We start from the raw sequence: 13,823 nt of genomic DNA, 5'->3' as shown, positions 1-13,823 counted from the left end.
GTCTCCTCCACTGCCAGGGTGAGGCCAAAAGCAAACTACAGGAACAACACCTCATATTCCACCAGGCTACTCTACAACATAAATGTTGAATTCTCCAACTTCAGGTAGCCTGCTTCTCTGGGTCTACCCAGTTCCTCCTATACTTAATGCTCTGCCACTTTGATAGACTATCGGGCCCGGAGTCCGGGCCCCGCTGTCTCAATTTGGCCTGTACCCAACCTTTCCCACCTGACCTGGCATTTAAATTGGCCAAACAGCAGGTTGTTCCTTGCTCTCAGACTCAGGTCCCGCCGTTTCGATTTGCTCTTGGGCCTGGGCTGTGCTGGTTTGATTCAGCCTGTACCCAGCCTTTCCAATCTGGCCCAGTACTTAAATCAGCCAAGCAGCATGTCAGTCCTTGCTCTGGGGCTGGGCCCTACCACCTCGACATTGCCTCACCTCACCTCACCTCAAATCTGCTGCTTCGAATTGCCTCCAAGTCCACTCCAGCAATGGCCAAACATCGGCTCATTCCCTGCTCTCAGAGCCAGGCTCCACTGCCTCGATTTAGTTCCTACGCACCATCCTGCACCTTTGAGACTTCAGTTCACACCACAAAAATGCCAGGTCGTAAGGCAGTTCAAAAACTCAACTCTGAAAGGGAAGTTACAGGCTATTGATCGTAGCAATCATTTCCAAGAAAAAGTATGATCATAGTTTCGTTTGCAGCTAGCAAGTCATCACTGTGCTTTAGCAGCAGCATTTTAAACTAGCTGGGGAGTGGTTCTATATGCAGGGAGCCCATATAGTTAGTATGAGTAGACTGTTTGATTAAGGACATCTGAAGTGATACTGTCTTTGTTAGAACAGGAATATTTTTCAGAGTTCAGAGGAAACACAATACCCACTTTTCCCCCTTGGGCTTTTAAGGGAAATTGCTGTACTCCTGTGGCTCAAATCAGTTAACTGTTTACATTGATCCCATGACGATATTGGTCTCTATGTAATGAATCTTATTTCTGTTAATCAGCTAGCTTGCTTGTTTTAACATTTCTTTTTTTTTTACATAATTCTAGGTACCTAAGCAGCAATACAAAATATCTACCAAAACAAATCGAGTTTATGATATTACAGAAAGAAAGGCAAGATTTTCAAATTATCTTTAGTTGGTTTATTTGTTTTTGAAATATTCACTGTAATAAAAGATCACCCTCATATCCTGTGGGTTCAGTATGATAATAGGGTTAGCACCTCACTCTAGATTCATGACAGCCTTCCTACACTACGTACATATCAATACTTCTCAACCAGACAGTAGTTGGTTCTCCACTTCTCAACCAGACAATAATAAATATCGGTGTAGCTTCAAAAGCAAAAGGTTAATAGTTGTCCAGGAGTGCTAAATAAATCTTATAAAGGGCAGCTGGTAGCGTAGCGTATTGCTTTACAGCACCAGCGATCGGAATTCAATTCCATCGCTGTCTGTAAGAAGTTTGTATGTTTTCCCCACGACTACGTGGATTGCCTCAAGGTGCTCCTGTTCCTTCCTACACTCTGAAGATGTATGGGTTGGGGTTAGTGAGTTGTGGGCATGCCGTGTGGCACCAGAGGCATGGCAACATTTACGGGCTGCCCCCAGCACATCACAAGTGATGCATTTCACTGTTTTGTTTCGATATTTGTCACGTATACGTCAAAATAATGCTATTCTTAATCTTATTGTTACTGGGCATACAATTCAAAAACAGTGAGATCAATTCCCATCATGGAATTTCAACTTAGCATTGATAGTTCTAAAATTTGCTCAGAGTATGTTCACTTTTATTAAACTTTTGTTAGTTATGCCTTGTTATGCTATCTACTATCCTGGGCCTCACAGTTAGCTGAGAGCCAATTTTTAATGTAAGATTGCCTTGAGATCTGCAATGTTGCATTGCCTATCAGTGGAACATAATTTTTCTGTTGTAGAATTGGCGTAGTCAACTAAGTGGATATCGTGATCAATTCAATTTCAAGAAAATGTTGCAACATTTTCTTAAGTGGATGCTTTGCTTTTAAATTCATTTTCGGTGTCCGACGGGACATTAGGTCAGATCGTGCTGATCCAGACTCACCAGCCATTGCCTCGTGTCCCTCCCTGCTCCACTTACCTGTCCCAGATGTGGAAGGTTTTTGCTGCTGCTCCTCGTGCTGGAGCCCACTGGTGGGGTCTGGGTAATGCCTGGAAGCAAAAAAGTGTGGGGGTGCGAACTCCAAAATACTCCTCACAGCTGGTGACAGAACTTTGAAACCTCCAAGTTATATTGTTTCAGCATGTGAAAAGCTTATTAAATTTGAAATGAATTTTTAAAAATCAAGTTAATTGAAAGCACTTAAGCATTTTAAAAGCATTAAGATAAAGTAAAATAACTTATTGCTTTTAAAAAGTTGTGTGTTAGACAAAAGTAATTTGTCTATGCCCAACAAATCCCATCATGAAGTCAATAAAGTTTCAGATTCTGTGCCAAGCCCAAGCATGAACAGCTCTACTGCTGTGTTTCTTTGTGGTAAATTTGGGGACAGATTCTGTCCCAAAATCACACTGTGAAAGTTAACATTCCCTCATTTCTTAGCACATGGGTCCAGAGTTAGGACAATTTCATTAACTGAAATTTGCCTGTCCCTTTTTGAACTGCTATCTGTTGCTAACACGGTTCAGCCCATCAGTCTATTTATGCAAAGTTGAGAATCCTGGAGGAAAAGATCATGCAATATTATATCCGTTTTCATATAGTTGATTGACGTTTTAAGTATCACCAGATGCCCTGATACAGTGTCTAAAACTGAAACATTGACATATGCATTTTACCTGATGCAGTGTCTAAAGCTGAAACATTGACATATGCATTTTACCTGATACAGTGTCTAAAATTGAAACATTGACATATGCATTTTACCTGATACAGTGTCTAAAGCTGAAACAGTGACATATGTTTCACCGTTGCTGCTGGACCTCCTGAGTTCTTCAATCTTTTTTTGTTCCAGATTCCTCTTTTGTTGTCACGAAATGCTGTTTACTGACCTCCGGTAAACTGACTATTGAAGATGATTGATAGGTTTCTGAACAATCAGAAAAGCAAATGAGTTAGCCATGTGAAAACAAAGACCTTGGCTAGAATGTTCCTCCTGTTGATTAAATAAGTTGGCTCAATGACCATCGTAATTTAGGAACCTGTTCAAACTAGGACAAAGTATAAACTGAGACGTAGTGCCAATTGGATTGTATAACATTGCATATATTGCTTTTCTTCAGAGAAAAACGTTAAAGAATTTAGGAGTTCAGATGTTTAAATTGCAGATGGGCCAAATGGCCTAATTCTGCTCCTATATCTTATAACGTGTTCTCTGTAAATGTCAATCCCATTAAAACTGATACTGAGATATTTTATTATATTTACAGCATTTTTGCAGCAATTTTTGTTACAAGGCTTCCAAGTATTTGGAAGCTCAGATTCCAAATGATCCGCTGTGGTCACGTGAACAAGAAAGGTGAAGTATTTATTCCACATTTCTGATTTGTATTTACTGTAATAATTTCATTTTCTTTCAATTTTAATATAAGTTGTTAAGGAAGTAAGGATGATAATGAAGCAGGAAAGAACTTCAAAGGGATTAGCAAGGCCAGAAGAAGCCATGAAGTGTCCTTGATGAGTAGGATTAAAGAAAATCCCAAGGCATTTTATACATACATTAAAAGCAAAACAGGGTACTAGGGAAAGGATAAGGCCACTCAAGGACAAGGGAGGAAATTTATAACTGGAGTCTAAAGTAGTGGGAGGTACTACATGAGTAATTTGCATTGGCATTCACCAAAGAGAATGATGTGGAGGATAATGAGATCAGTGTGCGGTATGCCAATATTCTTGACCATGGTAATATCAAGTAAGAGGAGTTATTGGATTTTTTGAAGAACATTAAGGTGGATACCTTCCCAAGGTCTGATAGGATCTATCCCGGATTATTGAGAGAAGCAATAGAGGAGATATCTGAGGCCTTGACACGGGCAATTTTCCAGAGCACTGTAGAGAAGCCAGCATTGTTCCTAGAAGGGCATTAAGGATAATCCAAAAATTATAGGTCAGTGAGCCTGACATCAGTAGTAGGGAGACTATTAGAGAGGGTTCTTAGGGATAGGATTTAATCACATTTGTAAAGTGTGGGTTTATTAATGACCATCAGTATGGCTTAATGTGAGGCAAGACATGTTTTATGAACTTGATAAAGTTTTTTTGAGGAGGTGACAAAAAAGTGATTGGTGACAGTAGGGAATAGATGTTATGTACATTGACAAGGTCCCTCATTGTAGGCTGATCCAGAAGATTAAGAGATGTGGGTTCCACATGACTGGCTAGATTGTATTCAAAATTAGCTTGGTTACAGAAGACAGAGTGTAGTGGCTGAGGGGTGTTTTTCTGACATAAGGTCAATGACCAGTGCTTTTCCACAGGATCAGTGCTACAGCCTCTATGTGCGGTACATATAACTGATAAAATAGCTAGTCTGATTAGTAAGTTAGTAGACCACTCAAAAATTGACAGAGTTGGTAAAGAAAGTTGTCAAAGGATAAAGCGGTATATGGGAGGAGAAATCGCAGATGGAGTTCAATCTGGATAAGTATGAGGTGTTGCACTTTCGGAAGTCAAAAATAAGGGGAAAGTATGCAGTAAATGGCAGAACCATTAGAAGAGCGTTGATGTAGCAAGTCCAGTGCTGCCTGAAAATGGCAACACCAGAGATAGATTGGTAATGAAGGCATACAGCATGTTTTCCATCATTGCTTGGGGCTTTGATTATAAAGTTTGGCAAGTCATGATGTAGCCTTATAAAGCTTTGGTTCGACCACATTTGGACTATCACGTGTAATGCTGTTAGCCACATTACAGGAAAGATGTGGAGGCTTTGGAGGAGGTGCAGAAAAGGTTCACCAGGATGTTGCCTAGATTAGTAGGTAATTACTTTAAGGGGAGTGTGCACAAACTTGGATCATTTTCTCCGGTATTGGAGTCTGAGGGATGTCCTGAAAGAAGCAAATTAAATTATGAGAGGCATAGCTATGGTAAATAATTGGAGGTTTGTCCCAGGATTTGAAATGTGAAATACTACATGCCAGAGCTTGAAGTTTAAGAAATGTGCGAGGTAAGTTTTCCAACACAGACTTCTTGTTGTGGGGAGGGGTAGTGGGTTGGTTGGTGGATCCTTGTATGATATCTAATGATAGTGTTGGAGGCGTTTAGACGGGCATAAAACCGTGCAGGAAATGGAGGAATGTAGATCATGTGCCAACAAATGGGATTAGTTTGTTTTGAGTTCCTGGTCAGCACTATTTTGTTGGCTGAAGAGCCTGTTTCTGTACTGTACTATAAAATGATATATCTTTTAACAAGGAAAAATAACCAAGTTAAAGTTGAGATACAAAATATCTTTATAAAAAGGTTGTTGTGAATGTAATACGGTGTAGATATTCAATAAAAGAAAGAAAGTGGGTGATTGGATGATGCTCAGCAGGCCAGGCAGCATCTATGGAAAAGAGTACAGTCAGCATCTTGGGCAGAGACCCGTCATTGGGACCCTTCATCCTGATGCAGGATCTTGGCCCAAAATGTTGACTCTACTCTTTTCCATAGATGCTGCCTGGCCTGCTGAGTTCCTTCAACATATTGTGCATGTTGATTGGATTTCCAACATCTGCAGATTTTCTCTTGTTTGTGATTGGATGACGCTGTGAGGATTTTATTTGATCTGTTCCATTGGAATACAGATTGAAATCTGATCCAAACTAAGTAAATCTTGGCTTGGACAATTACAGCCCGCCCCTCCTCCTGCCCCCTTCTAAAGAAGCAACACACATCAAAGTTGCTGGTGAACGCAGCAGGCCAGGGAGCATCTCTAGGAAGAGGTACAGTGGACGTTTCAGGCCGAGACCCTTCGTCAGGACTAACTGAAGAAAGAGCTAGTAAGAGATTTTTAAAAGTTTTAAAAACTTTTAAGAGTTTTTTAAATCTCTTACTAGCTCTTTCTTCAGTTCGTCCTGACGAAGGGTCTCGGCCTGAAACGTCGACTGTACCTCTTCCCAGAGATGCTGCCTGGCCTGCTGCGTTCATCAGCAACTTTGATGTGTGTTGCTTGAATTTCCAGCATCTGTAGAATTCCTCGTGTTTGCCCTTCTAAAAAAGCTCAATTGTGGCTGAAGTGAGAAATAGGATAAAAACCTGAATAGTAAATATTTTTTATCAAAGTGTGAAAAATAATTCTGTTTTCCGTTGTAGAGTTCCGGCATGTCGATTATTAAATGAGCAAAGGTATGCATTTTATTTTATGTTCAGTACACAGAATGTTTTTGCTTTGAATTTAGTATTAACAATTAATTATTTCAATATAATTGAATATATTTGCCTCAACTTGTTCATGCAAAAGTGGTAAAGCTACATCATTCATCAACCAATATTAGTTAATCATTTCTGGGACTGCAACTAAAGTACATAATGATAGCATTGGTGATTCATTTTATTTATCCTAATATTAAGTGTTTTTATTTATCTGTGTTTTTATGTCTGTATTACCTGTCCTTTTGAAGATAGTTCTAATTAAGACAATACTGGTTGATATTATCATTTTAATACAGTGTGTAAATGAAAATGAGAGAGAAAGCATATTTACTGGCATGAATTTGGAGCAGAGAAACTTGGGAATTTTGTTTTGAAAGTTGATGCTTAAAAACATTGGCCATGGGGTGGCGCATTTGTCTGCAAATGCAGTTAAACGTAAGGAGCAAGGTGATAGATTCATTGGTTACAAGTAAGATAAGTTCTATTGTTAAATTGTTTACTGTTTAAAGCTTTTTCAAATAAGTGATATAGCCTGTGGAATGTTTCTTTAAGTTAAAATATGCATACTGCCTTTCATCATCTGTGGATGCTCCTTAGGCCAAGACTGCCAAATACAATCTTCAAGTGTAACTACGGCAGTCTTGTGGGGGGGGAATATACAATTATCAACTCGCACTTTTCTCCTCTTTCTTCATACATTTAAAGTCCTGAAATTAGTCTTCGGTTGCTAGAATTAGTCTAAGTGTACATACCAGTACAATTCATTGATTCAGTGATATCAATTGAATAGATTGTTAGGAAAGGAATGAAAGGCCTAATTAGAGTGGATGTGGAGAGGCAGGAGAATGGGGTTGAGAGGGATAATGTATCAGCTGTGATTGAATGGCAGAGCAGGCTTGATGTGATGAATGGCCTAATGCTATTCTTATTGTCTTTTGACCTTATAATAGCTAGTATTGTTAAAAACCATCTGATGTGGCAACAAAAGATATTTCTACTCCGAGATCTTGGTGGTTCCTAATTCATCTAATTGCTCTAGATTTCCTTTATTAACTCTTTTCCTTCAGAGTCTAGTTGTCCTGGCCCATGAAGTATTAAAGGCAAATATAGAACAGCTGGTAATTCTTATCATTCATGTAATGATATTAATTCCTTTGAATTCAGAAAGCTCTTATTTTTAAAACAGGGTGTAGAAACTTATCTTTGGCTGCTAGAAATAAACCAAATGCTACAAATTAGCTGCCTTGTTACTCTTTTATTAATACTGAGTTTCATTGATTCAATTATGTCATTGAAAGGAATGTACCTGGAAGCTAATGCTGTGAAAACTCAAGTTTTGAGTTCTCATGTAAAAAGGAAAATCTCCCCATTTCCTGCCTATCCATATCCATCCCAATCTTGTTTGCTACTATGAAGCCCACTCGCCCCTTCATTCTTCTGAACACAAGCAGATGCAAGTCTAGCCTGTCCAACCTTTCTTCAAAAGACTATGTGTGCATTCAAGGACCTCTGAACTGCCCCTTTACTTAAGTAACAAGACCAATATTATACATGATACTCCAGGCATGGCCTAGCCAGTGCCCTTCATAACTGACACATAACCACTCTGCATTTTTTAAAAATTGTATTTAGTTCCCCTTGAATTAAACAATAACAATTTCTTAGCTTTTGTAATTACTTAGAGTCATACAGCACTTCAGCCTAGAAACAGGCCCTTCGGCCCATCTAGACCTTGCTGAATTATTATTCTCCTTAGTCCCATCAACCTTTACTTGGACCATAGTTCTCCATACCTCTCCCATCCATGTACTTATCCAAACTTCTGATAAATGTTGAAGTCAAACTCGTATCCACCACCGTTGCTAGCAGCTCATTCTACACTTTCACCACCTCGTGTTCCTCTGAAACATTTCACCTATCACCCTTAACCCATGACCTCTAGTTCTATTCTCACCCAATCTCAGTGAAAGAAGCCTGCTTACATTTATCCTGTCTACACCACTCTTAATTTTATATACCTCTGTCAAATCTCCCTTCATTCTCCGATGCTCCACAGAACAAAGTCCCAACCAGTCCAACCTTTCCCTATGACTCTGGTCCTCAAGTCCCACACCTGTTGCACTTACATACGAGCTGTTTATAATTTATACACTTCAGACTATTTGATCCCTCTGCATCTTAGAGATTTGTAATCTCTTACCAATAGATAATGTTTATTTTATTTTTCATTCCAAAATGGATATTTTCCCTAATTATATTCTGTTAACAAATGTAGCTTCCATTCATTCAGAGCCTTCTATTATATAATAGGAAGATGTAGAGACCTAGTTATGCGTGATTGTGGCACACCACTCTTTACATCTTGCCAACCAGAGAAAGACCCATCTACACCTAGTGTTTCCTGTTAGCCAGGCAATCTTCTATACCTCCACTCTTTTTATCTCTCACTGACCAGAAACGTGGCTGTATCTTCCTGTTTCAAGTTTTATTTTTTCCTCACCTCTGTTATAAATTGCCAGTTATTTTAAGTGACTGGCACTTCCACATCTTTAATCTCCTCTCTGTCACAGACATTTCTTCTTCTCATTCCACTTTCTCCCTCTCTGTAGCATAAACATACTTTGTCACTTTCTCTGATTCTAATGAAGGTTCTCAATCTGAAGCATTGACAGTTTTCTTGTCCTGCTAAATGTTTATAGCATTTTCTCTTTTAGTTTTGGATTTCTGGCATCTGCATTTCTTCCACTGATGAGATTGAAGCAGAGGCAGCGAAGGGAGACCTGGTAGGGGTATATAAGATTATGAGAGGAGTAGACAGGCTAGGTAGTAAAAAATCTTTTTCACATGGTGGGGACTACTAAGGCAAGAAGGTGCAGGTTTAAGTTTAGAGGTAGGAAGGAATCCAAGGGATTTTTTTTTTCGACACAGAGCACAGTTGGAGTCTGGAACATGCTGCTTGAAGAGGCAGTGAAAGTAGATAGTCTCACTTAAGTACTTAGGCAGGCACTAGAAATGCTAAGGCATAAAAAATTATGGACTAATGCAGGTAACTGGGATTAGTGTAGAAATGTGCAGGAAGTGTCAAGGAGATGATGGGCTGAGGGGCCTATTTCTATGCTGTATCACTTTCTGACAGGGCAACACAGCAGTGTAGCAGTTAGCGCAGCACTTCACAGTGCCAGTGATCACAGATTGGGGTTCAATTTCCACTGCTGTCTGTAAGAAGTTTGTACATTTTCCTCGTGATCGCTTGGGTTTCCTCTGTGAGCTTTGATTTCCTCCCACATTCCAAAGACATGAGGTTAGGGTTAAGGTTAGTGAGTTCTGGGCATGCTTTGTTGGCGCAGGAAGTGTGGTGGCATTTGGGACTGTGTCCCGGACTGTGTTGATTGTTGACTCAAAATGAGGCATTTCACTGTATGTATCGATGTTTATTGAATTGAATTAACTTTATTACTTAGAAGAGGTGATTGATAAGTTCGTGAACTGAGGTAGAATGAGTTGATTTTAGAAAACCTAGCACATTTATTTTTCAACATAGTCCCCTCCTACATTTACACACTTAGTCCAGCAGTTGTGGAGCATACGGATCTTGGACCTCCAGAAGGTGTCCACAGCAGGGGTGATTGATAAGCTCGTGGCCTAAGGTGGAAGATGATGAGTTATTAACTTCAAACTTTCTGCATAATCACTCAAAGAGCTGACCTGCATGTGCATGTAACGAGAGCTGTATAACTCATCTCCTTCTACCTTAGATCACGAACTTAACAATTACCCCTGCTGTGGACACTTTCTGGAGATCCAAGATCCATATGCTCCACAACTGCTGGACTAAGTGTGTAAATGTAGGAGGGAACTATGTTGAAAAATAAATGTGCTAGGTTTTCTAAAATTGACTCTGTCTAACCCAGGCCACGAACTTATCAATCACCCCTCGTACATCCTTCGTATACATGAGGAGTAAAAATCTCTGTTACGTCTCCGTCTAAATTTAGTAATTTGTAATAAATAGTATGTACAACAGGACAGTCAATATAGCATAGAAATACAATTGTATCAGCGTGAATTAATCAGTCTGAAGGCCTGGTTGAAGAAGCTGTCCCAGAGCCTGTTGGTCCTGGCTTTTATGCTGTGGTACCCTTTCCCGGATGGTAGCAGCTGAAACAGTTTGTGTTTGGACTGACTCAGGTCCTCAATGATCCTTCGGGCCCTTTTTACACACCTGTGTCTCTGTAAGTATCCTGAATAGTGGGAAGTTCACATCTACAGATGCACTGGGCTGTCCACACCACTCTGCAGATTGAGGGAAATACAGCTCCCATAGCAGACAGTGATATAGTCAGTCAAGATGCTCTCAATTGTGCCCCTGTAGAAAGCCCTCAGGATTTGTGGACCCATACCAAACTTCTTGAACCGTCTGAGGTGAAAGAGGGGCTGTCGTGCCTTTTTCACCACACATGTACCTGTGACAAATGAAGCTAATCTTATGGCCCTCCAGTCAGCTAAGAGTACCCAGTGATATACCCTGCACCAAGAACTTTTATTTTCTGCAGTAACCTTTGAACTGGCACCTTGTCGACTGCTTTCTGCAAACCTATGTATGGTACATCCACTTGATCCTCTTTATCAATAGCACCTACTACCTCTTCAATTGAGCTACACACAAATTACACCTGGTTTCCATTTTCATTAAACCTAGATCTTATCTGAATGACCTGCTATAAGGTCTTTTAAAATAGCTTCTAACATTTTCTCTACAAAAGGTGTTAAGCTAATAGGCTTTTCATTTCCTGCTTTCTACCTCACTTTTTGAATTAAGAAGCAACACATATGAAATATCCATGGACATTTTGGGCCAAGAGCCTTCATTAGGAAACACTGCACTAGACAAAGCCTACACAGTCTAACGTACTCCTTCCCCTCCCCCACCACCACCTTCTGGCTTCTTCCCCATTCCTTTCTAGTACTAATGAAGGATCTTGGCCCGAAATGTCGATTGTTTATTCATGTTCATAGATGCTGCCTGACCTGAGTTTCTCCAGCATATTGTGCCTGTTGCTCTGGATTTCCAGCATTTGTAGAATCTCCTATGTACATATGGAATATATTCTTTCTTCCTGTGCTCGTTCTGTGTTTTGCCATTTCCTTTTTTAATAATAGTGTCAGTTGAACATTGTTCTATGGTTATATCATTTTCCTTTCCTGCGCTATTTATCCCATCCATCCTTTAATTTAAACACTCTATTCTTCACTTACTCCTCCCCTTTCCATGTACAGTGTGCTGTTTTACAACTTCACATGTGATTTAGCATCTGCTCTTAATATATCCTTCTGTAGCAGAGGATGAAATTCTGTTAATGTGCCTCTGCACTATTTTGGGGTGTTTCACAACATTATTTGCACAATATAAATAAAAGTTGTTGGAAACCATCAGGCTGCTGTTCTTTGTGGATAGTGGCCTTAACAACTCAACTTGGACAACTGTAAACAAGTATTATTTGTTTACAAGCTGTACAGCAGATCTACATCATTTGTCTATTTGGAGTGTTCCTGTCACTTCTCTCTTGTTATCATGGACAATGAATTATCCGCAGCTTCCAAAATGTCAGCAGCTATTCAGAGAGAGCTCTAAGAAAAAGTGGATTTTGAAACTTGTGCCTCCTCAGTTGAGAGTCAATTAGGAATGGATAGTGAATGCTGTCCTTGCCCATAACACTCAATTCCATTAATCAAAAAATGAAAACAAACCTGGACAATGAAGTTTGAATATGTGTAAGGCAGGGGTCCCCAACCAGAGTTCACGGACCCCTTGCTTTATGGTATTGATCCACGGCATGAAAAAAGCTGGGAACCCTGGCTTAAAGTGCCATTGTAAGGTATCATTCTGAGATATTCCTGCTTCTGAATTACAGAAATTAAATTTATAATTTTATAATATCTGGCTACTAAATTATACCAAGAAAATTTGAAATCTATTTATGTTTATTATATATTCTTATCTTGCAGAGGGAGTGCTGGGGAAGAAGTGAGATTTCAAAATTCAAATATCCGAATTTCGGATATTGATAACCCTCCCTTTATGGATGATCGACGTGACTCTAGCTCCTCTTCAAATGAAAGAGATAGCAGTGGCTCTGATCAAGAATTTGTTTCAACTATCCTCATGGGAGAAAAGTACAAGTTAAAATCTGCAGGGCACAAACAGTTCAAAAAAAAGCAGCAAGGCATGAGTACAAACTCAGTACCAGCACCAAAATTTACAGAGCTGGATCTTGAGGTAGAAAACATTGCACAACAGTTGAAGGAATATCACTTTGAGACATACAGTTCCAGATCATCCCAGGATGTTGGAATTGACCAGTTGACTTTTACACAAAAGGAAAAAGCTCCTCGGGCAGTGGACCAAGATGTCTCTCAAACAACTCCCTCAAGTGGATTAAAGGATAAAGACAAACCTGCAACAAGTAATTTTACAACACAAGGTTTAAGTAAGAAGGGTGCTGCATCACTAAGAAACCTAATATCAAAATCAAAACAATGTAACCTTGTTAGTTCATGTAGATCTGCTTCAGGTGTTGAAACTAATGTACTAGAATCACTAAGACAAACATTAAGTGAATGGAATACGGAAGAAACATTAAGATTTCTTTATGGTTCAAACTTAAAACACAGAAGAACACAGTGCAGTTTGCCACGTCAATCATCTGATGCTACCGCACAAGAACAACTTGATGAAGATGACTTGGATAGCCTGGAAGTAGTTGAAATCACAGATCCTAATGAAAATATTAGCACGGGTGTCCAGGTGAAAGAGCCGGAGATCACTGTTAGACCATTACCAAATTTTGAACAACTAAAGCAGGAATCCAAATTTCTTCAGCTGAAAGTCAGAGAGTTTTATAAAGGGCGGTATGTTTTGCCTGACAACACTGAAGGCAAAAGTGAAGAACATTATCAATCCACATCTGCCGTAAGTTGTACATTGTTGACACTAATACTCTTCCAGGGGAAATCATAGAAAGAACCCAATATCATTCTCAGTACTAGTAAATGACCCACACTCAAAGTTTTGTCAGATTCCACTGCACAGTGGTTTGTTGAGGATTTTATGTTTTAATTTTGTGACCACCCCCCCCCATAAGTTCCTTTCTGCAGTACTGTATTTGAGTGACGAGGCATTGAATCTATTAACTCAAATATGAGGAAATCTGCAGATGCTGGAATTTCAAGGAACACACAAAAAAATTGCTAGTGAACGCAGCAGGCCGGGCAGCATCTCTAGGAAGAGGTACAGTCGACGTTTCGGGCCGAGATCCTTCGTTAGGACTAACTGAAAGAGGAGCTAGTAAGAGATTTGAAAGTGGGAGGAGGAGGTGGAGATCCGAAATGACAGGAGAATGCAGGAGGGGGAGGGATGGAGCCAAGAGCTGGACAGGTGATTGGCAAAAGGGATATGAGAGGATCATGGGACAGGAGGCC

General features: G+C 39.8%; 1 protein-coding gene across 3 annotated transcripts in view; it reads left to right on the top strand.

The window, feature by feature from the left end:
- rpap2 (RNA polymerase II associated protein 2) overlaps positions 1 to 13,823 on the top strand; it is a 124,708-nt gene that overhangs the window by 24,941 nt on the left and 85,944 nt on the right. For all 3 annotated transcript variants that reach the window (XM_063064655.1, XM_063064657.1, XM_063064656.1), the window contains exons 4-7: positions 1,056 to 1,121; positions 3,419 to 3,507; positions 6,285 to 6,317; positions 12,351 to 13,314. In XM_063064655.1, coding sequence (XP_062920725.1) covers positions 1,056 to 1,121; positions 3,419 to 3,507; positions 6,285 to 6,317; positions 12,351 to 13,314 — 1,152 coding nt within the window. The remainder of the gene's footprint in view (positions 1 to 1,055; positions 1,122 to 3,418; positions 3,508 to 6,284; positions 6,318 to 12,350; positions 13,315 to 13,823) is intronic.

Source organism: Mobula hypostoma, chromosome 12 (assembly GCF_963921235.1).
Source record: "Mobula hypostoma chromosome 12, sMobHyp1.1, whole genome shotgun sequence".
Lineage (NCBI taxonomy): Eukaryota > Metazoa > Chordata > Chondrichthyes > Myliobatiformes > Myliobatidae > Mobula > Mobula hypostoma.
Note: the sequence above shows the minus strand (reverse complement) of the source record. Positions and strands in the feature narration are given on the sequence as shown.